Genomic DNA, 22,259 nt, shown 5'->3' with positions numbered 1-22,259 from the left:
TTCTCCAGCCCGGTTTGCTGGCTTGTCGAAAGTGGCATCCGTTCCGTCAGTACCACTTGCTTCAGCCTCTCTTCCTTCAGGTCTTGAATGGCTTGCTTTGAACTCAGTCTTCTCGGTGCTTGCAGGAGCGGTGCTTCCTGTAGGGTGCCTTCACTCGGCTCCTTTAGTGGTCAGCCCTGACCTTCCGTAATGGGGGCATACAATGAGGCAAGTAGGATGCCTGAAGCTAGGAGCGAATAGGTCTCTTGAACTGGCACCTACGGTTGGAACAGCTTATGGAGAGACGGGGCCTTAGTGAGCTTGGCTTGTCGAAAAGAGATTGGGTTCGTGTGTGTCAAGCGTAACACATCGATATTTGGTCAGTCTTCCGTGATTGTCCTGGGCCAGGCCTTTACTTTGAAAAGGAATTGGGATCAGGGTAGAGCGAGTCGGCCAGAGCACGCCTTCGAGCTGATACAGGCGACTACGAATAAGCAACTGTTGGAACTGCTGATGCCTCGTAGCTTCCCTAATTAGAAGTGTACGCCTAGTCGACGGCTGGCTAGAGCTTACGATGTCCCTATGTCCCAGCCTTCCTTTTCAATTGAACCCGGCTCAGACAAGGTGCGGAAAGGGGTTTTGGTTCACCTGAGAGACTACCTGCTGCTTTCTTCCAGAGCTTTCCAGGAACGGTGAAGGAACACTCCATTCAACACCTGGCCCACCTCCACCGCCGGAAGACCAAGCCAATCTATATGAAGAAAGAAAAACGGAAGATGCTGCCGTACTAGCCCATGCAAAGGGTGGAAGAAACCTAGGCATAGGCCCATTCGTAACGGAACTACGCTAACTGAGGCTCAAAGAAGAAGCAATCCCCGGGTCGCCCGTCTCTACTTCTCCCGGCCTTGAAAACGTAGGCTTCAAAGCCTCTGTGCTCTCGCTAGCCATTCCCTTTTCCATCAGCATCTGACCCAACAAGCAACGGCTTTCGCGCTTGCTTAAAGCATCATTGCTTGAAGAAACAACTGAAAGAGAGTGAGTGCTCCCGGGTGAGGAGCACGAACGGTACCTTCAATAGTGGATGAAGGGAATAGGAAAAAGAAACGAGAAGCTAGCAACCTTCCTTAACTCTTAGCTCTTTAAGGTCTTCTAGTTATGGGGGGGCATACAATAATTAAGGCGTTATATTTTCCAAATTTACTCCCAAATTCGCTTATCACGTTATATTTTCCAAATTTACTCCCAAATTCGCTTATCTCATCTATATTACCCAAAAAAAAAAAAAAAAAAAAGGTAAACCGCACTTCTTCTCCGAACCGACGTCGCACCCTTTCACTTCGATAATCTGCTTCAACTCTTAAAACAAAACGGTTTATAACTCACCCGAAATTAATCGCTTACCAAAAAAAAAACTGCTTCATCTCATGCTATTAAGTCGCTTCATCAGTGCTTCTCATAGAGAAATTTGGTGCGTCTGTCAATTCAGTCGCTTCATCAGTGCATAGATAAATTGTTATGGTTAGGATTATATTTTTGATTTACATTAATTCATCGATTCATTTTCTACATTTTTACATTTTACATTAATTCATTATTACATTTTTTCCTATTTGGACTTACGCATGAATTAGATTAAAATTGAATTGAATGTGACAGAATGGATTGCTCTATTGAACAAATGAGAGAACAAGCCCGTGAAAGATACAGAGTTCGAAGGCTACTTATGGATGCTGAGAGAATAAATACACAAAATGTTAGAAGGCGTGCAAGAAGAAGACTTCTGAGAGACGAACAAAGACAGACAAATGCAGTCGGTGCAGTTGCGAGGGATCAGAACATTACTTCTCAGATTTCAGATACTTATAGTGGGGTTCAACAGACTCCAGTCACCACTTTTATGCGTAGACATCGAAACTGTGCGAGGAATTTCAGAGACTCAAACGCGTTTGTTGCGTTTCATCTGGCAGATACAAGGACCTGCAGATTTTGCATGGCCGCTTTGTTCAGTCGAGAGACATCTGATTTTTGTTGTAAATCTGGAAAGATTTTGCTTACTCAGATCGCATCCCCACCAGAAATCTTAGCACTTTTTGAGGACCAAACACCTATCGGTCGTGATTTTCGAGGTCAAATCCGCTCTTACAATCATGTCTTTTCGTTCACGTCGATGGGTGTGCAATTCGATAGGGATTTGGCTAATGAAGAACAAGGAGTTTATACATTTCGTGCTCAAGGTGGTGTGTACCATAGAATTGGAAGCCTTACTCCTGCTGAAGGAACCAAGCCTAGATTCTTGCAGATGTATATATACGATACTGATCACGAATTACAGCATCGTATGTCCGAGAACGATGGACTAAATTTGGAAATTGTTCAGAAAATCAAGAGTGCATTGGATGCTAACTGTTTCGTTGGAGTGCTGAGACAGATTGGACAGCGCGATGACATAACACAGTGTAGATTGATTATCAAGGAACAATCCCCTCATCAACGGCAGCACTCTCTTCCAAGTGCGTCCCAAGTTGCTGCGGTAGTAGTTGGCGCAGCTGATGAAGAAATTAATAGTGGGAGGGAGATCATTATTCAAGGCATGCATGGACAATTGATCCCAGTGCCAGAAACAGCTGGCTACTATGATCCTTTGCAATACCCTTTACTTTTACCTTATGGGAGCTATGGGTGGGATCTTAATACCAGGAGCAATAATGGAAATAGTGTGACATGCCGTGCATTTTATTCTTATGTGCTTCAGGTCAGAAACTCTTTTTTAACAGCTTCTTAAAAAGTGTACACATTTTACAAACCTTCTGTGGACCTCCTCTCCTAAATTTTTTTACTTTGTCCATACGAAATCACATGCACTTTGGTGTATTTTAAGGGACTAACTCTTGCTGACTTTGCCATACTTAATTTTATTTTTCACAATCACAATTTGTTTACTTTAACCCATTTTTTTTTTAGATTGCTTAAGCATACTTGATCTTAATGTATACGGTTGCATAGAATATGCTTTGTTATACGATAGTAGAGTTGCTATTTTTTCCATGCTTTACTCCACTTATGCATGCCCTTAATTTGTTGATGCCTTTAAAGTTTCATTTTGTATCTGATATGGTTATAATCGTTTATCTATATAATTTGTAGATTAGGCAGCATGATACCTCTCTTTTCCTTAGAGGTGGTCGTTTGCTTCAGCAATACATAGTTGACAACTACATAAAAATTGATAGTAGTAGATTGCATTGGATTAGAAAAAACCAAGACACCCTTCGAGCTGAAATCTATCAAGGACTTCAAGATGCGCTGCTTGCTGGTGAAAACAATGCAGGTAATATTGATTAAGTTATAAACATTTTTTTACATACTTCACTTATCTGCAATCATGACATTTACATCTTCTTACAATTGCAGCCAATGTTGGTCGAAAAACTGTTTTGCCCTCTTCTTACAATGGTAGTCCGCGTGATATGTATCAGCGATACCAGGACGCAATGGCGTTGGTCCACAAATACGGAAAGCCTGACATATTTCTCACTATGACGTGCAACCCAGGATGGGACGAGATTGTTTCCAGACTAAAACCTGGCCAAACTTCACAGGATAGACCAGATTTGACCACGCGTTTATTTCGTGAAAAGTTAGAGGAATTAAAGAAGGATATCTATGAAGTTGGTGTACTGGGTAAAGTCGTAGCTCATGAGCATGTTATTGAGTTCCAGAAAAGAGGGTTGCCACATGTTCACATGCTGCTTATTTTCAGTGAAGAGGACAAGCTGAAGGGGCCTGATGACTATGACAAGATAGTTAGGGCAGAAATACCTTATGAAGATGAAGAACCAGAATTATATCGTATTGTTCTTGAACATATGATACATGGTCCATGTGGAGTTGAATACAGACGCACTCCATGTATGAAAACTGGAAAATGCAAAAGAAACTATCCCAAGCCTTTTGCACCTGTTACAACTCAGGGGAATGATACCTACCCGATATATCAAAGGCGTTATGACGGCCGTTCTGTCCCTCTTGGTGGGAGATCTAAAAAATTTGCCAACAATAGTTGGGTCGTTCCATATAACCCTTGGTTGCTGAGGAAATATAATTGTCATATTAATGTTGAAGTCTGCAGTAGCATTTCATCTGTTAAGTATCTCTACAAGTATGTTTACAAAGGACCTGACTGTGTATCTCTCGAAGTGCGACGTGGACCTGATTTTGATGAGATTCAACACTTCGTTGATGGCAGATGGATTTGTGCACCTGAGGCTTTGTGGAGAATTTATAAATTTGCCTTGAGTAAGATTTATCCATCTGTTGAAAGACTACACATTCACTTGCCGAACACGCAACATGTTCGGTACTATAGTCATCAGTCTGTCTCCAATGTACTTGCAGATGAGCTAAATTCTAGAACTATGCTAACAGAATTTTTTAAGTTAAACAGAGATGATCATGAAGCAAGGCAATTATTATACAGAGAAATACCTGAATATTACCGGTGGCTTGCAAAAGAAAGGACTTGGGTTCGTCGATTATCGACATTGAAAGTTATTGGAAGAATATATACCATTCATCCTTCAGAAGGTGATGTATTTTTCCTCAGGGTTCTGCTGAATCATGTTAGGGGTCCCACATCTTTCCATGATATGCTTTATGTTAATGGTGAGAGATGCAAAACTTTCAAAGAAGCTGCTGAAAGACTTGAACTCTTAGAAAATGATGATAGTTATCGAGCATGCCTTGTAGAAGCTCCTAGAGTCAAAATGCCATCTGCTTTGAGAAGTTTATTTGTTATGCTTTTAGTCTACTGCCAACCAACAGGTGTGCGCAGATTATGGGATGAGTTTGTCATGGCGATGGCTGAGGATTATGCGAGTTCTAACACTACACGTGTTGAAGTATTGCACAATCAGGTTCTCAGTGATATAAGTAAACTCTTAGTACTACAAAACTGGGTAATATCTGATTATGATCTTCCTCCTGTAAATAAGGAATTACTTCTAGAGTCTTCCTTTTCTGAACTCCTACAGAATGAGCTGTCTGTTGTAGTGCCGCATGAAGATTTATTGTCTATTGATCGCTTGAATAAAGAACAGTTAATTGCTTACAGAGCTATTTTACAAGTGGTAGAAGAAAAAAAAAATTGAATTTTCTTTGTGGATGGCCCTGGGGTACTGGAAAGACATACCTGTATCGTGCAATACTGGCTTCTATTAGGAAAGACGGGGGAATTGCTCTTGCCACAGCAACATCAGGAATCGCAGCCACCATAGTACCCGGAGGAAGAACAGCTCATTCTAGATTCAAACTTCCGCTTTCTCCAAAACCTAACTCCATGTGTTTAGTTAGTAAAGAAACAGATTTAGCTAACCTCATCAAAAAAGCCAGTGTTATTATTTGGGATGAAATCACGATGACTCATCGCTACACTTTTGAGGCTTTAGACAAAACTTTTAGAGACCTCTTCGATGAAACACTCCCTTTCGGCGGAAAAGTTATGGTTATTGGAGGAGATTTCAGGCAGACACTACCAATAATACCTCGTGGTACAAGGACACAAACAATTAATGCATGTATTGTTAAGTCGGACTTATGGAAACAGGTGAGGATCTTTCGCTTGAAAGAAAACATGCGTGCAAAATCTGATCCTTCTTATTCTGCTTATCTACTGAAGCTTGGAAATGCTGAAGAACCCTACGTAGAAAATGATATGATCAGAGTTCCGGATGATATGGTTATCCCTTGGGAAAATGAAGATTCCATTGACAGATTGATTGACGCTGTCTTCCCAAATCTATGCGACAATGCAAGAGACTTGAATTACATTGTGGATAGAGCTATATTGACACCTTTGAACAGCCATGTTAATAGATTGAATGATCGTGTTCTCAAATTCTTACCCGGCCAGGAAGTCGTATTCTATTCATTTGATTCGGTCGAGGATGATTTTCGCAATTTGTACCAACAAGAGTTGTTAAATAATATCTCTCCAGGAGGTCTGCCAGCTCATGAGTTGCGGCTTAAGATTGGTGCACCAATTATGTTGCTTAGAAATATAAATCCTGGGTATGGAATGTGCAATGGGACCAGGTTAGTCTGTCTGGGATTCGACACAAACCATATTCATGCAGAAATAGTAACCGGACATGCTGCTGGCAGAAAGGAATTTATACCTCGCATTCCTTTGAAAACCTCAGAAGATAAGGAAGCAATTTCCAGTACGGCTGAGCTTTGCTTTGACTATAAACAAAGCACAAGGCCAGACAATCAAACATGTAGGTATTTATCTCCCGGAACCTGTCTTCAGTCATGGGCAGATGTATGTTGCTTTGTCGAGAGGTGTTTCTAGAGAATGTACAAAAATTATGGTGAAGAATGGAAGGTTACCAAGATTCCCTGGAACACACCAGAAATGTTGTTTACAAAGAGGTCCTGTCTCAGTGTGACACATCCTTACAGCGACCATAGGTATTACACTACATATTACTCTCATGTGCTTCTAATGTATGATTTTTTGTTTATTCTTATGTAACATTTGCGTTAAATTTACTAACTAACTATGCCGTTATCAAAGAAACTAGCTCCAGTAACTTTATGTCCTGAATTTTTTTTGGTTTCATCAAATCAAAACTTTCGTTTCTCCGAGTGAATGTAGCTATTTTGTTATAGGTTGGACATAAAGACGCATGATTGCTCAATAAAACCTCAAATTAAGGTTCACATATTTTTCTTCTGCAGAGTGCTCATTGCGTATGAGAAAGGGTTGATTATTCTGTGGGATGTTTCTGAAGCCTAGGTTGTTTGTGTCAGAGGCTATAAGGATCTCCAATTGCGGGATGGGAAAGTAGATGGTTCTTCAAAAGCATCAAGTAGTTAAATTCTAGATGACATCTCTGACCATGAACAAGAGGATAAAGAGATAATCTCTCTCTGTTGGGCATTTTCTGACGGGTCTATCCTTGCTGTGAATAAGAATTGGTCTGACCTCTGAACAACTGTTCCAAACTCATGTTCTCAAGTGATAATAATTACGATATATGGATTTTTTCCTGTTTTGTTTGTCAGGTTTGCTGCAATTACTTAAATAAGTATTATTCTTCTGTCATCCCCCATACATTCGTTTTAAGTTTGATCCTAACATCAGTCCTTGGGCTGCGCTTGAAGGTTTTGATGAACAATAACAAAGCAATAAATTATATGCATTCTTGCACTTTATAGATTTACTTTTATATTTATAAAATATTTTATATCGATTACAATCTTAAAAATTACGGATACTAAACCACGGAGAACATAGACAGGATAACAAATTCGGAGCTGCACTTGAAGGACATGAAGACAAATTTGGAAGAAGTGAGAAAGCAGAACAATGATCTTCAACAGAACCTGTTGGATTTACAAGAACAGTTCACAAGCACACAATCAGATAAGGAATCCATACAAAGAAGCTATAAAGACAAGGAGAGGGAAAACAAAAAATTGCATAGAGCAATCGCAAGATTACAGAGGACCTGCAGTGAGCAACAGAAGACAATCAGTGGGCTTCACCAGGGACTTAGTGACGAAGTTGATAAGAAGGTATCCTCTGGGAAATTTAATAGTTATGTAGGTAAACTGCAAATGGAGCAAGTGAGATTGACAGGTGTGGAGCAGAACTTGGGAAGAGAAATTGAATCTTCTAGGCTTGAAACTGAGTCCCTTCGGCATGAGAACATTACTCTATTAGATCGGCTTAGATGCAGCGGAGAAGTAGGAGTGTCATCATGCTTCCAACTTGACCAGGAATTGCTTTCCCGAGTTGACTGCTTACAGAATCGAGGGCTATCGTTGTTTTCTCAGGGCAACCAGGGTTGTGAAATGCTGCTTGAACTTGTCAAAGAGAAGTCAGGCCAGTGTTATGATGGATTAAATGGTCAAGAAGTTTATAAGAATGGTTTATATGGATATTTTCTAAAATCTTAATACGCCAGCCCACGCCTGAATTGATCTTTTTCGTTTTAGACTTACAAAACTTAGAGAACATTTCTTTTCAATGTATATGTGGAATTCCGCTAGAAACAAGTTTAACGTTTGTGAATGTTGAGCCTCTTTTTAACTTTTTCCCAGATCACTCATTGTTATTTCACACGATTGCCTTATATCTACGTTCTTAACTGGTATCTCTTCATACCTCTTTTACAGAGGCACCGCTACAGCAAGCCAACAAAGTAGTTACCGATTACCAAAAACAAAGAAACAAAAAAAAAAAAAAAGTAGTTACTGAATACAGTTTTTTCTTAACAAACCAAAAACCGACATCTGTTCTAATCTATTCGACGAAGAAAATAGAAACAATGTTCGAATCTGTTTCACAGCGTTTCACGACGTTTCAACGTTGTGAGTATTCCTCAACTACAAATATGTCTTACAACTCTAAAACGAACCAAAGCGTCTTTGGAGTACTTTCATACTTTTCATATGAACATATTGTTGCTACTTGGTAAATATAATTGATCTCAATCATATTTAAATTTTCATTTTTTTTTCCTCCCCAATAAACTTAAAATCCACTCTCTGTTTTGATGTTTAAATAGTTTACCCTTCTAACCATTGCATTCAAATAGTTTGATAAAAACACCCCCATAAGAGACCCACTTCTAATATATACATGCAATGGTTTCCCTTTGTTTCCAGGGTTGACATTAACACTTACTACGGCCTTATCGTAAGCATGCCTTCAATACAAGAATGGCCATCAGGGATCACCACAACATATCTGAAATTGATGCTACTCGACAGCAATGGAAATTACTCGTCCGATTGTCAAGAGTTTGGAAAGTTTTTGACTCCATAGAAGAAGAAAAGCTCCAAAGTATAGATATGATTTTGATTGATAAACATGTGAGTAAAATAAAAAAAAACCATTGTTACATTTATTTTTTCAGTATTACTGTGCATTTCTTACTTTGCTTTTGCATTTTTTTCCCAGGGTGATCAAATAAAAGCAATTGCTTATGAACATTATATTTCAAGACATAAGCATGCTCTGCAAGAGGGTAAAGTGTGTGAAATTAACAATTTCAACGTCGCTGCCTACAAAAGCGCTTACAAGCCTGTGGATCATGATTTTGTTATCTTTTTCAAATGGGATACCACTTTAAAGGTTCTTGATGGACAACACGCTACCATTCCGAACTATAACTTCTCTTTCGTTCCTTTCACCGATCTCAGACTACATTCTAAACAAATCGAACATTCTGTGGGTATGCCCTGTTGTCAATAAATTTACAAGTTCATTAAATATGCATATTCCATATGAATGCACATGTTCATACCTTGTTTTAATTATATATGTATAAATTTGTTTATGGTAAACAGATGTTGTTGGCATATTGTGCTCAGTGTCTGAAATGGAACAAGGAGTCATTGCCAAAAAAAGGAATATTTTTCTACAAGATGAAAGGTATAAAATTTTGTCGTATTACACACAAACCAAATTGAATCTATTCCAACAACTTTGTTATGAACTTTTTCATTTATATGCAGGGGAAATAAATTGAGAGTTACATTGTGGACGAAAATAGCATCTGAAATTGACAACAAGACCAATTCTTTAAAAACACAACCACCTGTCTTGATTGTTACATCTGCAAGTGTTAATTTTTTCAAAGGTAAACCTTAAACCACAACTTCTCAAGTGGTTATAATTCAAAGCTATTAAATTGTTGTCGAGTTATTGATTAGTTATATACAAAATTTAATGGAAAATTGTCATTTCTGTAGAATTATCTACTTATAATGACTTATAGGTGCATATAAATAATATTGTCTTATTATGTTCAAATTCATTTTTGCCTCCACTTGACTAAATTCCTCATTCAACCAATTGCAGTGTTGTTACTTACACTGTTAGGAGACCAATGCCTTTTTAAATATGTGTGTTCTGGAATGCATAACGTGGATATTTGAATATAGTCCAGACTTTGTGACTCTCATTAACTCAGCTGCTCCATTCGTCATTTCCATTATTTTTAACCTTTCTTTCTCTTTCTTTTTTTTTTAAAAAAAATCTTCGATGATAGTATATATGACTTTCTTAGGACACTATATATGTCAGTATGTCTCAAGTTCCTCATCTGTATGCATTTCTTAGGACAAGCAGGCGTTTACGATGTATCCACTACAAGGTCTTCAAAAATCTATTCAAATTTAGGCATTCCAGAGGTACAACCTTTGCTAATTTTTAGCAGGTATAAATCATATGCCTAACGACAATTTCATAAAAATATTATTAATATTATAATTACTATTATGAGTTATGCTAACTATATTAAAATTTTCAGGTCTCGATCGAAACTTACTATGCTCCATGGTGCAAAGCATAGGCAAGAACATAATAACAATGAAAAAAAATAAGAAATTATATGTTGGTATGCAAAGGTAAATGTTTGGGTATATTTTTTTAAGTGTGTTTAACATGTTTTTGTTTATCATTTGTTCACGCTTCTTTATAGGTTGCCGAAGAGGATATCAATACAATTTTCTGTCCAAACTGCAAACGATCGCCTTTTCTTTAGTTAATACTGATATTAATTCATAGCTTTAGTACCTGACATGATGATTTTTTTATAGAGTAAACAGTATGTTGAACACTTTTGTTTCAAGCCATAGTTGCTGATCTGATGATAGCCTTAATTTCAAACAGAACGATTGCCTTTTCTTTAGTTAATACTGATATTAATTAATAGCTTTAGTACCTTACATGATGATTTTTTATCTGATGATAGCCTCAAGTTCAAACAGAACTTGATAAAAAATCAAGTGGCATTTATGCGAACTATTAACAAAATAAATAAAACTATTCAATACCCATTTCTAAGCAACAACGTACATACTAACTAAACTAAAGACTCATGATTCTTTACATTAATCAGTACAAATACCATTATTAACTACTCCGAAATACATATAAATATGGACTATGGCCACACATTATTTTCACTCCTTCGAGAATAGAGATGCATTGACAGGACTGCACGTGAGCACCTGACTAATTCACAAAAAAAAACTATATTAACTAGGGCACCTGACTAATTCACAAAAAAAAAAAACTATATTAACTCGATTGTTACTATATTAACTAGCCATTTGGCCCGGCCTATGGCCGGACTTGCTACATAAATAGCTAATGACTCAAAAGCCTAAAGTCCACTTGAATAAATAATATATGTATATTGATAGCTAATGATTAATTGCATACTTTGTTTGAAGAGTTTATGTTTTTCTATTTTTTTTAAAGAGATTGCAAGCTCTCAAACCTTGCTATCCTTGCAGTAAGTTAGGGTTCCTGAGTTACTACTTTGGAGAGCTCTCACTTTTCAGGTTTCTTTTTGTTTAAAAATGGAGATAAGAGGAAGAGAGAGATTTTTCTTTTGTACTTTCTGTTTTTTTGGTTTTTTTACGAACAATTGAAAATGGCATGGATTTGAATAAAAAGGGGGCTGACGTGTTTCACTGAGAGCATTCTCAACTACTCAGTATTCATGGTCAATCATGAGTATAACAATAGATGTATTATAATGGGGTTTCAACCTATGCATGGTATAAACAAACAATTACTACGACTATCAAATATTTGTACTTTTTTCCTTAAATATAAATATAAATGCAAGAAAGAGACGATGACTTGAAAGGAGAAAGAGGTTTAATACCTGCATAACGGTTGATCAGAGCTTCCAAAGAGAAAGAGGGGAGATTTTTTTTGTAGAATTATTGTAAAATGATTAAAGTATGGGCTTGATCTAGGCTTTGTAATTTGGGCTAAAAGTATTTCAAAAAGTTGTCTATGGGCTTTGAATTGAAGGGTGGACTTTAAAAGGTTGATAGAGTAGGAAAGACCCTACTTCTGTTTTGGCAGAACATTTTTTTTATTTTTAATTTTGTTGATATAAAAATAAAATTTAAAATTTTATAAAGAACACACCCTGCCTCTATTGAATTTGTTTATGACTATGGAAATGGGAAATTGGGGGTGTTGTTTCTTGTTTGCCTGTGTTGGAGTGTAAAGTGGCCATGGAACTATATAATTTTTTTAAAGGGTAGACAAATTAACTGCAACCACCCACGACCCACAAACAAATAAACATGCACACCATCCTGTGTAAACATGCACACCATCCTGTGCGCAAAAGCATTTCCTAACTAAAAAGGGAATCAAATCCCAAATCTGTCTACTGCATGCAGTTAGTTTAATTTGAAAAGAATCCATACCCTCCAGCAGCGTAGTCACTGCGACATAAGTATGCGAGGGTCAAAAATACAAAGCAGCAGTCCACCTAAAATCAAAGGCAAAAAATGATGTCGTACACGTAATATGAAGCGAGATAACAAATGCCTTAGAACAATCTATGACATATACCATCCTTACTTTCAATTTTCTTTTATAGATAATTTTCTTGTTAGAGCACTACACAAAACCTTGTAAAACACCCTCTCTAAGGGAGCAACAGCTTTGATGAACCTAAGGTTAAGGTATCAAAAGAATTTGTTCCTTATTTTGCAAACAATATGAGTCGGCCATGTCTATGTCCAGGCCAGACAGTTGAAAATAATATAGTTTAAAGTGGACAAACATAAATAATTGAACCGGGTTTCTTTACGGTCCATGATTCTACCTTTAGAATGTTTACCCGATTATGGCAATCGGTGTTCGGAGAATACATAAATTATAATACAAATCCAATGTTTATCGATCGGGGAACAAATCCTTATACTGCGATTACGGTGATTTGGATCCACATTTTCAATGAGACTACGACCAATTCAACAACGAAGAGGCTTAAAGATATGCGGGGAAAATAAGAACTAATTAAGAAGACTCAAGAAGAAACCTGTTTTCGCATTTTGTGCTACCTCCCGCTTCTAATAGCTTCCAACATGATATCGATCCTTTTGCATCATCTATCATTACATAAAGCCATGAAATCTTGTAACATATTGAAACTAAGAAATGTAAAGAAGCAAAAGCATCAAATGAATAAACATGTAATATCCAAGTTTAAAATTTAAACAGTAATAAAAATGAACGGTCGGCGGGGTCATGGATGCAAGAGAGCCGACTCAATGCAATAAGAAGAAGATGACGGATATGTCATATATTTTATGGATATGCATACTTAACTTAATAATAGTTAGTAATAGCCTAATAAGTAAAACATTTCATACACACAATTTTTAAAAAAAAAAAAAAAAAAAACTTACAAGTGTCCCAATAGCCAAAGAGTTTGAAAAGGATCAAAAGCAAGAATTGATGCAGTGGATGGGTTACTATAGTGAATTTCAAACGTGGATTTAAATCCTTTAATGCCACATTTTTCTTTGAGAAAAGGTTGTTTTATTTTGAATGTCGAATTAAGAACTTAACCCCACTTGCAATTTGATATCAAGTAGGTAATAACATGACAAAAGCAATTTATATTTCCAAATATAAAAACATCTATGAGCTCATTGTCAAGAGACACGTTAGACCAAATTCCAAATTAAATCCTTAAAAGGTGAATAGAACGACTTATGTTCACTGCACTTGAGAAAAAAAATATCATAGTTAACAATTAAGAATTTAAGATAATATTGTGAACCGCTTTTAGAACTTAGGGGTTACCTTGACTTCCTTGATACGTTAGACCAAATTCCAAATTAAATCCTTAAAAGGTGAATAGAGCGACTTATGTTCACTGCACTTGAGAAAAAAAATATCATAGTTAACAATTAAGAATTTAAGATAATATTGTGAACCCGCTTAGAACTTAGGGGTTACCTTGACTTCCTTCACCCACGTGGCTCTTTAAGTCCGGACTACTAAGGATGGTTGACACAATAAGAGCACCATGGAAAGGGCTGGTTATGTTCATAGGTGAGAAAAAAGCTCTTGCAATTGACTATTCACAAGAACCGTATTTTGTTTTTCATCTTCACAAAGGACACCAAAAAAAATAAAAGGAGCTCATTGTTAGAAAGCATGACAAAAATCTCCTCCTTAACTTGAGAAAAAAAATATTATAGTTAACAATTAAGAATTTAAGATAATATTGTGAACCGCTTAGAACTTAGGGGTTACCTTGACTTGACTGCAGCCACAGGCTCTTTAAGTCCGGACTACTAAGGATGGTTGACACAATAAAAGAGCACCATGGACAAGGGTTCTTTGTACATAATAATCAAAATGAGTTGCAATTGACTCTTCACAGCAACCGCTTGTTTTTCATCTTCACAAAGGACACTGCAAAATAAAAGGAGCTCATTGTTAGAAAGCATGACAAAAATCTCCTCCCCTGGTAATAATCAAAATAAAGTACTTACTCAGCATAGGTCTATGCTTAAGTATTCATTCATGTCCTGCAACATGGAGGGAGAGTATGGCCACATACATGCTTCTTCTGCTCTGGTCAAATTCAATTGCCAAAACACCCTCTCCAACTACCAATAGGTCTAGCATCAATATGAGGCAAGTCGGGTAAGGGAAAGACATTCCAAGTCTTCAGATGCGCAATGTTATATGTGTGTTAATGGGTAAAAACAGAAGTCTCAGAGTCTTTCACAGTATTGTTTTAAGTGGTCCTACGTAAGGTGCTGACAAACAAAATTGATAAAAGTGCTCAAGACTGTTAGTCTATGGTCAGAAAAAGAGAGTCATCCATATGAGAGTGTGAGATAAGTTAGAACGCGTATTCATGTTAGTAGCTATACTATTGTTTTCTTGTTTAATTATTCATTTGATATATTTTAAGTTACTTTTAACATGACCTTTTCGCATGGTTACATTGTTCCTCAGGTTTCTGAATGGATGGAAAAGAAAGTTGAGTGCACATTTTCATCAGGGGAACGTGCTGTGCAGTTAGATCTGATTGGAAGAGTCCGAGGTTTGGATTCTGCTGAGAGCTACTTCAATAGTTTGAGCGACGAAGACAAAATTGATAAAACTTTATGGCGCTCTTGAATTGTTATGTCAGAGCAGGCCTAACTGATAAATCCGTGTCCCATCTGCAGAAAATGAAAGAAAATGGTTTTGCTTCAACTCCTCTCTGCTACAATGACCTCATGTGTCTCTACACAAACACTGGTAAGTATGAACAATGACCTCATGTGTCTCGGCATTTAAGTTTTGGGCTCTTTGAAATCAATGCGATGTTCCTATTTTCAGAAGTGTTCTGTTAGGTCATATTAAACACCAACAGGAAACGTCCCTACTCACACTTGCTTTGTTGGATCTATCGAGAATGTCTATCCAAATTAGATATCTATAAATGCAGTTTAGAACATAGACCATTTACTGAACTACGTGTAGGATAAGCCTAATTTTGTTCAATTTACCAAACTGTGTGTAGGATAAGCCTGTTTTGTTCCAGTTACTGACTGGGTCAAGCAGCATGTGGGGGTGTAGCCAAGTGGCTTTGCTTGTTTCTCATGTGCCCAAATGATCATTATGTGGTGAGGTGCTGGTCGGCAGTGTCAGCTGTGATATGCTGGATACCTTGTTCCATGGCTCCGGAGACCTGTGTCCCTCACCTTATCAGATGGCCTTGAATGATTTGACATCTTGACTCCCAGTTATATTATGACTAAATAAATAAATATCTTGATATTGTGATCTTCAATCAGCCAGTTTGTAAACTTGTGGTCGATATTTGACCATTCACATGTAGTTATATGTGTTGTGAAAGTGAGTTTTTGTACTTTCTCTTTGCACACTTCTATTTGCTTTGTCTGCACGACTATAAAATGTCATATCATTTTACATAGTATTGCAGTTCGTGTGTGTGCCTGATAGGAAAAGGATAATGGTTCCACATACCTGCTCATTTAGGTGTTTGAATGTTGTTGGGGGGTTATGACCTGTTGGTCATTTGGCAAAGTGGAGCCTGTAGACATGTTTAACCTTTTGCTGTAACTCAGTATGTCTGTATAACTATACAACATGTCATTTATACGTAAAAGTAACTTATTAGAGCAGCAGGACACGGTTAGTCTCGTACTCTTCCTGTATAAAGCTCTTTGTGTTAGTGCCTGTGAGCAGCAGAACATGTGTTTTGGACATGTTATTTGTTAACATTCCTGCTCCACTGCAATCTTACCAGAATGGGTTTGTGCTATAGGTTGTGAATTGGACATCTTTTACCTGTAACTTTACTTAGTTGCTTCTAAGTTCTGATTCCATTTTTAAATTAATAGTTTTAATACACAAAAACATCAGTGAACGGTCAAGATATAGGAAGATATTGGCCTAGAAGAAGCTCTATTCATGAGGAGTGCCCTGCCGAATGCGATTACAGAACACAGATCAGTGTCGAGGCTGCAGAAGAAAAGACACAAAAAGAAAGGCCCAAAGAAGAGGACGACTCGCTGAGAATTCTCACTGGCAATACTCTGGAAACATTCCCATCGGCATATCATGGTCACCTTAACATCGTTTGAAATTCAGATTACTGCTTATCCTAAAGGGGAAGTGAAGAAAAGAAATATTGCCACAACACACAAAGCAGAGATTAAGCGCTTCTTTTGAACTCCATCAGCTCTTCCCCTTGTCATTATTGTATCAAAAAAATTCTCAAAGACCCGTTGGAAAGTCTATACTTACTTCTTGTATGCAATCATTAGTTATTGTAAAGCACACAAATCCAAAAATATCTACAATAGAGATCTGGACTTTGAGGAAAGTACCTTAATAGGATGAGCAAACCGTTCGATCTAATTCTTCGTTTCCTCGAGATACGATGATGGAACGTTGTTTATCAGCTTCAATTAATGTTTCTAGTGTTTCTGGACTTGAAGATGAAGGTGGTGGAGATATCTCTTCCCTGTTCAACGGCCAAAAGCAAGGGTTCATCGTGAGTGTAGAGATAAACCAAAAAGATCTGAGTCCAATATATGGCTAGATAATTTGCCCGGCATTCGCCGGGCTTACTACATTAATAGCTGTACTAAAGAATGTGGAGCATATGTTCCCTAAACCCCATCTAATTGACCTCAGCATCAGTCAGCATGTCTAACCGGTATCAAAGAACAGAACCGTTTTCGGGCGCCAAAGCAGAGCTGTTGTGACTTGAAAGACCCAAAGATCTCAAAACAACTTGCTAATTTTCACTCCGTAGTAAGACTTCACCTATTACCCTTTGCCAACAATATAAAATACAACTGCCAAGAATATGCCAGAAGGGATGCAATCTCTAATAATTGATGCAGATAGTATCTCTGTGGCAGAAAGAAATCTGACACCCGCCCGAGTCCTTCAAGTGAATACCTTGTATAGCCCTGATTACCAGGGACTGCTTTTCGCCCTCCCATAAAAAAGCCTATATTACTGGCGCGGTTCCAAGGATTGAAACCTTCATCCTATTGCGGTCAAGAGTCTTCTCCAAAGAGGAAATGCATGGCTACTTCTTCTGCTTTTTCTTTTCCAGCTCCGATCGAATAGCAACAGAAGTAGCAAGTGCTTCCTCCAAGCGTCTCTTCTTCTTCTCAGCTTGTTTGAGATGATCTACCTCATCCTTCGCTTGCTTTTTCTTCCCTTTTCTAACAGGCGGTGCTTGAATGCACGATATAGTATCCATGTCAACTATTGATTTCTCTAAAAAATAAATTCTGTTAGCAACTTTAAAAAAAACTCCTAACCTCAAGTGGGTGGATCAACATAACCACGTTGTATCCAGTCCAGTAGTAGCCATTACAATCTAATGCATTAACCACCATTTACCACAAACATTGAAACTATATTTGTGTCATCCATTGCTAGTCAGTTTTAATAGAAAAGTGAGACTTATCTTGCTGAAATGAAAAGAAGTGAATTACCGTTAGCCGAACGCATCATAGGCGAGCTTGTCTGACCAATCAGTTGTGTTCAAGTTTGAACAGGTGTAATAAGAATTTCACTCTGTAAAAGGAGTTGTTACAGATTTACTAACTTTTGTCTTTCTGTTTATTGATGTGTAAAGGAATGTATCAAAAGAAGAGTTCTGCAGTCACTCAAATTTAATCCAAATTGCTCTGAAGCAACCAAAGTTTCTTCAGAACAGGAGAAGGTGAAAGATCAACTAAGTCAGTCCCCCTTCTAGACCTCGTCATTCGAACTGGTCCCTCACTAACACTCTCTGACAAAACTATATCGCAGAGATATCCAGAAACAACCTCACGTGAGACAGAAAATATAAATGAAACAGAGGTTATCTTCAAAAGAGATAAGAGAGAAAAAATAGGAAGAATCTTTCTTGTTTTAACTGCTTTAGATAGTGGGGAAACTTGTCTCCGAACGTGCATCACTTTCCTACAATTTCTGAATCTCCAAAACATCAAATGTCTATCATGCCGATGAGTATTAATCTGTTACAACGCCCCAATACAGAATTTCAACAGATGAAGAAGGTTGTTTTTGGAAGTTTGGTTGGATGAAACAATAACTACCTCAAGGCCAGCAACAAAATAACTACACATAGCTTTCTATCCTTGTACATGAAGAACAAAAAATTTGTATCAGTGCAAAAATGACATCAGTGAGGACGAAAAAGAGCAGCTCCTACACACTTTCACAACTACTGAAGAAAGACAGTTCGAACACAAACACTCTCTCTGGTACTAAGGCAACAATAGCATCACTGTTTGGAACACCGGCACAGAAGAACAATTGCAAGGCACTTATTCTCAAAAGTGATTCAAGCAAGTCCCATTTTCTTAACTTCAACTTCTTGAAATCAATTTCCGTCCTCCTTTTGTTTTCTTCCTCGCAACAGGAGAAGGCGACAGATCAACTAAGTCAGTACCCCTTCTAGACCTCGTCATTCGAACTGGTGCCTCACTAATACTCTCTGACAAAACTACAGCAGTAGAATCATCATTCCCATCCTTTTTCCGTCCTCTTTTTGTTTTCTTCTTGGCATTCGGCAACGGCGAAAACACAACTAAGTCAATACCCTTTCTAGACCTCGTCATTCGAACCGGTGTGTCAACAACATTTTCTTCTTCCACACAAAACCTAACTTTTTTCATAACCTTAGAAGACTCATTCTGAATTCTGTGTAATTAAAATTAAAAATTAAACAAAAAAAACACGGATTTAGTTGATTATTATTAGCCTAATTAACAAATACATAAAATCAAGAAAAGAAAAAAAATAATGAAGGATACCTTGATGAGAAGAGAAGTGAGTGAAAGTGGGGAGAGAGGAAAAAGTTTTTAAATTTTGACATCACTCTATCATTTTCAGTTTAATTTTGGAAGAAAAGAAGAATGAGAGAAGTTTGAAGAGAGGAGATAAGATTTAAAAAAGAGATTTTTATCTACTTATCTATTTTGGATTTTTATGTATTTTGAGTTACGAACAATTGAAATTGCCAAAAAAGAGCGTAGAATTCATTTTTTAGATAAAATCGATGTGTCGATTGTGAGAGAAAAAAGTGGCGTGGGTCCTTTGGGAGCGATCTCAACTACTCAAAGATTAATGGTCTTTGATTCGAACTGCACGTGAGCCTTGGATAGTGGACTCGATACTTCTCTACACTATATGATAGCCGGATTTTTAGGAGTCCCACTTCTCAACCGAACAGTGTATTTCCAATTTCTTTATTTTAAGATTTTAGAACCACCTCCCTTAATTATTCTAAATTTATAATCAGTTCTTTTCTTTTTAAACAATTTGTAAAACACTCTCCCACTTTACTAAAATTAGAATTAGTTTCATATTATTTAAAATAATTAAAAAAACCTCCTTCACATTACTGAAATTATATTCAATCCCTCATAATATTTTTATATTATTTTTTGATAGCCGGATCTTTAGGAGTCCCACTTCTCAACCGAACAGTGTATTTCCAATTTCTTTATTTTAAGATTTTAGAACCACCTCCCTTAATTATTCTAAATTTATAATCAGTTCTTTTCTTTTTAAACAATTTGTAAAACACTCCCCCACTTTACTAAAATTAGAATTAGTTTCATATTATTTAAAATAATTAAAAAAACCTCCTTCACATTACTGAAATTATATTCAATCCCTCATAATATTTTTATATTATTTTTTGATAGCCGGATCTTTAGGAGTCCCACTTCTCAACCGAACAGTGTATTTCCAATTTCTTTATTTTAAGATTTTAGAACCACCTCCCTTAATTATTCTAAATTTATAATCAGTTCTTTTCTTTTTAAACAATTTGTAAAACACTCCCCCACTTTACTAAAATTAGAATTAGTTTCATATTATTTAAAATAATTAAAAAACCCTCCTTCACATTACTGAAATTATATTCAATCCCTCATAATATTTTTATATTATTTTTTAGATTAAAACTAAAATTCAAACAATCATACTATCGGAGACATAAGTTAGAGCGGCAAAAATCATACTATCCGAGAAATATTAGACCGACGAGTTTAAAGCCTTCAAAAAACACCGTAGCACGGTTCGCATACTTGTTACTAATTAAACAAATCAACCTTCCGAAGGGGTGCGTCGATTAAAAATGTAATTTCCATGTGTTCGCGCCGGTTCCAAACTTCAACGGCACTATAAAAATTTTATTCCGCCTTCACCATTTCTTCGTAAAAGAACACAACAGCATTTTATGCGGGATAAACTAAAAAATGAATAGGTAATTTTTCCTTCAGACTTTTATCAAAGTTTTTGTAAGAGAATTCTGCTATCAATTTAAAACATTCGCTGTTTGATTGTCGAATCCATTTTCCTTTTTTTCCATTATTCGCTTTAAGATATAATTCTCTCATACCCGTGATTGTTTATATATAATACCTAATTCAATGACCACTATCCAGATTAATTGGCCCTCTTTGCTTAAGCACAGGTATTTTCATGTTTCTTTTTTTTTATTCAAATTATTTGACATAAATAAATACCATGCCTACATAACAGGTCAATGGACGCCTTCATACTACTGTTGTTTGCATTTCTTGCAAGGTTGATACGACTAAGAGGTAACTTGCATTGACACAGTTAAATTTAGATGTTTTTCCAAACTTCATGCTTTTCCCTAAAGTAATTTGATAGAGAGTAAAAAAAAAAAAAATCCACAATATGAACTTTATTTGACGATTTATGTCTCCATGACTGCAACCAATATCAACACTGTTCTTTTATTGTCACACACTTATATTATATCGGTCCATAAATGTAGCTGAATTATTATTTTGCCTTTAATTCTTAGCAATATTTTCATATTTATTTCAGAATTTAGTGCATTAATTATTTGATTTTAAATCATAGCAGTATAGTTTTAGTTTAACGTACTATTGTATTTTGTCAGAGAGGAACTTTCAATGTATAAACATTTAGCAAATTAGGAATGCTATCTTAATTCATATACCGTCGTTTGTTATGTTATACTATACTATCATTTGTATTCAACCAGCTACTTTGCACTTTGTAGAGCGTACTCGGAATGATCACGTACTGAGGGTTGTTACAACTTTACAGTATACACGTGAATTGCATCCAGATATCATTTTCAACCACAATTTAATTCTATGTAGAAGAATTGCAAATCACTTATGGGTTGATCGTTTTTTTAGAGGAATGCATGGACAGGCACCACATTACAGAAGAACACTTAGTGAAGTCTATGCAAGTCAACTAGTCCCAAACGAAGTGTACAATTTGATCAGAGCTGATCGTCTGCATCAACAATATGTAATGGATGCCAACACACATATTGAAGATGCAAGGTTGAATTATTATAGGTGGTAGTCAAAGCCCCTTACTCTTTCTCTGACTTTTGCCTTCAACCCAAATTGGTATGAGATCAAATTCTTTCTGAACCAAAACATGAGACAACAAGCAGATGATAGGTTGGATATTGTTCATCGGGTTTTCAGAATTAAATTAAATCAATTCATGCAAAGTTTGTACCAACGACCACTACATCATAGAAGAGTTACAGGTACTGATAAAGAATGCCTTAATTATTATTATTTAAAAAAAAACAATTTAATTGGTAATATTAGTTCGACTAACATATGCTCATTTCTGTTACTTTCCTAACAGCAATGTACGAAGTTGAATTTCAAAGTAGAGGGTTGCCGCATGCACGCATCTTTCTAACTATACACTGATCCAAGAGACATGTTGTCATTTGTTATTACCTATGTAGCTTCACTGAAAGTAAAAACGTTCCAGAAGTAGTATTATTGTGAAAGTGATTCGCAACAGTTTTTTTCCACGTACAATAGATTATTGTGAATGTAGCTTTGTTATATACTTCTTTCTATTATTTGTATGAACACCGTATCTGATTATCAAATTATTC

At 36.6% G+C, this 22,259-nt stretch overlaps 2 protein-coding genes and 2 long non-coding RNA genes across 15 annotated transcripts; 3 read left to right on the top strand and 1 right to left on the bottom strand.

The window, feature by feature from the left end:
• Nucleotides 1–1,177: 1,177 nt before the first annotated feature.
• Nucleotides 1,178–8,102, top strand: LOC147484459 (uncharacterized). 7 transcript variants are annotated; one of them, XM_086575394.1, is made up of 6 exons: nucleotides 1,178–1,497; nucleotides 1,636–2,731; nucleotides 3,124–3,307; nucleotides 3,391–6,447; nucleotides 6,718–7,044; nucleotides 7,281–8,102. In XM_086575394.1, the coding sequence occupies exons 2-4, from the start codon at nucleotides 1,637–1,639 to the stop codon at nucleotides 5,124–5,126; spliced, it is 3,015 nt and encodes a 1,004-aa protein (XP_086431520.1). In that variant the 5' UTR covers nucleotides 1,178–1,497; nucleotide 1,636; the 3' UTR covers nucleotides 5,127–6,447; nucleotides 6,718–7,044; nucleotides 7,281–8,102. The 7 variants fall into 7 exon arrangements, with proteins under 7 accessions (XP_086431520.1, XP_086431519.1, XP_086431518.1 ...); XM_086575393.1 differs by having other exon boundaries at nucleotides 7,277–8,102; XM_086575392.1 differs by having other exon boundaries at nucleotides 6,718–7,143.
• A 169-nt stretch (nucleotides 8,103–8,271) lies between these two features.
• On the top strand, nucleotides 8,272–21,446 carry LOC147484456 (replication factor A protein 1-like). 4 transcript variants are annotated; one of them, XM_086575398.1, is made up of 9 exons: nucleotides 8,272–8,355; nucleotides 8,653–8,859; nucleotides 8,948–9,221; nucleotides 9,337–9,421; nucleotides 9,505–9,629; nucleotides 10,112–10,182; nucleotides 10,302–10,398; nucleotides 20,870–20,931; nucleotides 21,384–21,446. In XM_086575398.1, the coding sequence occupies exons 2-7, from the start codon at nucleotides 8,707–8,709 to the stop codon at nucleotides 10,341–10,343; spliced, it is 750 nt and encodes a 249-aa protein (XP_086431524.1). In that variant the 5' UTR covers nucleotides 8,272–8,355; nucleotides 8,653–8,706; the 3' UTR covers nucleotides 10,344–10,398; nucleotides 20,870–20,931; nucleotides 21,384–21,446. The 4 variants fall into 4 exon arrangements, with proteins under 4 accessions (XP_086431524.1, XP_086431523.1, XP_086431522.1 ...); XM_086575397.1 differs by lacking the exons at nucleotides 20,870–20,931; nucleotides 21,384–21,446 and adding an exon at nucleotides 10,473–10,687; XM_086575396.1 differs by lacking the exons at nucleotides 20,870–20,931; nucleotides 21,384–21,446 and adding an exon at nucleotides 10,473–10,687 and having other exon boundaries at nucleotides 10,112–10,208.
• LOC147484458 (uncharacterized) lies at nucleotides 14,403–15,789 on the top strand. Its single transcript, XR_015203498.1, has 3 exons — nucleotides 14,403–14,689; nucleotides 14,789–15,076; nucleotides 15,342–15,789. It is a non-coding gene; the product is annotated as an uncharacterized LOC147484458 (long non-coding RNA).
• LOC147484457 (uncharacterized) lies at nucleotides 16,233–19,269 on the bottom strand. 3 transcript variants are annotated; one of them, XR_015203496.1, is made up of 4 exons: nucleotides 19,132–19,269; nucleotides 17,803–19,018; nucleotides 16,675–16,811; nucleotides 16,233–16,534 (listed from the first exon to the last, which is right to left on the bottom strand). It is a non-coding gene; the product is annotated as an uncharacterized LOC147484457 (long non-coding RNA). The 3 variants fall into 3 exon arrangements; XR_015203497.1 differs by having other exon boundaries at nucleotides 16,233–16,267; XR_015203495.1 differs by having other exon boundaries at nucleotides 16,233–16,811.
• Nucleotides 21,447–22,259: the final 813 nt, after the last annotated feature.

Source organism: Coptis chinensis, chromosome 8 (assembly GCF_015680905.1).
Source record: "Coptis chinensis isolate HL-2020 chromosome 8, ASM1568090v1, whole genome shotgun sequence".
Classification (NCBI taxonomy): domain Eukaryota; kingdom Viridiplantae; phylum Streptophyta; class Magnoliopsida; order Ranunculales; family Ranunculaceae; genus Coptis; species Coptis chinensis.
Note: the sequence above shows the minus strand (reverse complement) of the source record. Positions and strands in the feature narration are given on the sequence as shown.

Excerpts from the sequence above, each read along its gene's own strand:
- LOC147484459 (XM_086575395.1), top strand. The coding sequence starts at position 1,637 with ATGGATTGCTCTATTGAACAAATGAGAGAACAAGCCCGTGAAAGATAC. Across the intron at positions 2,732-3,123 it reads TTTATTCTTATGTGCTTCAG|ATTAGGCAGCATGATACCTC; the intron begins GTCAGAAACTCT and ends TATAATTTGTAG. Across the intron at positions 3,308-3,390 it reads TGCTGGTGAAAACAATGCAG|CCAATGTTGGTCGAAAAACT; the intron begins GTAATATTGATT and ends TTACAATTGCAG.
- LOC147484456 (XM_086575396.1), top strand. The coding sequence starts at position 8,707 with ATGGCCATCAGGGATCACCACAACATATCTGAAATTGATGCTACTCGA. Across the intron at positions 8,860-8,947 it reads TGATTTTGATTGATAAACAT|GGTGATCAAATAAAAGCAAT; the intron begins GTGAGTAAAATA and ends TTTTTTTCCCAG. Across the intron at positions 9,630-10,111 it reads AAGTGTTAATTTTTTCAAAG|GACAAGCAGGCGTTTACGAT; the intron begins GTAAACCTTAAA and ends TGCATTTCTTAG.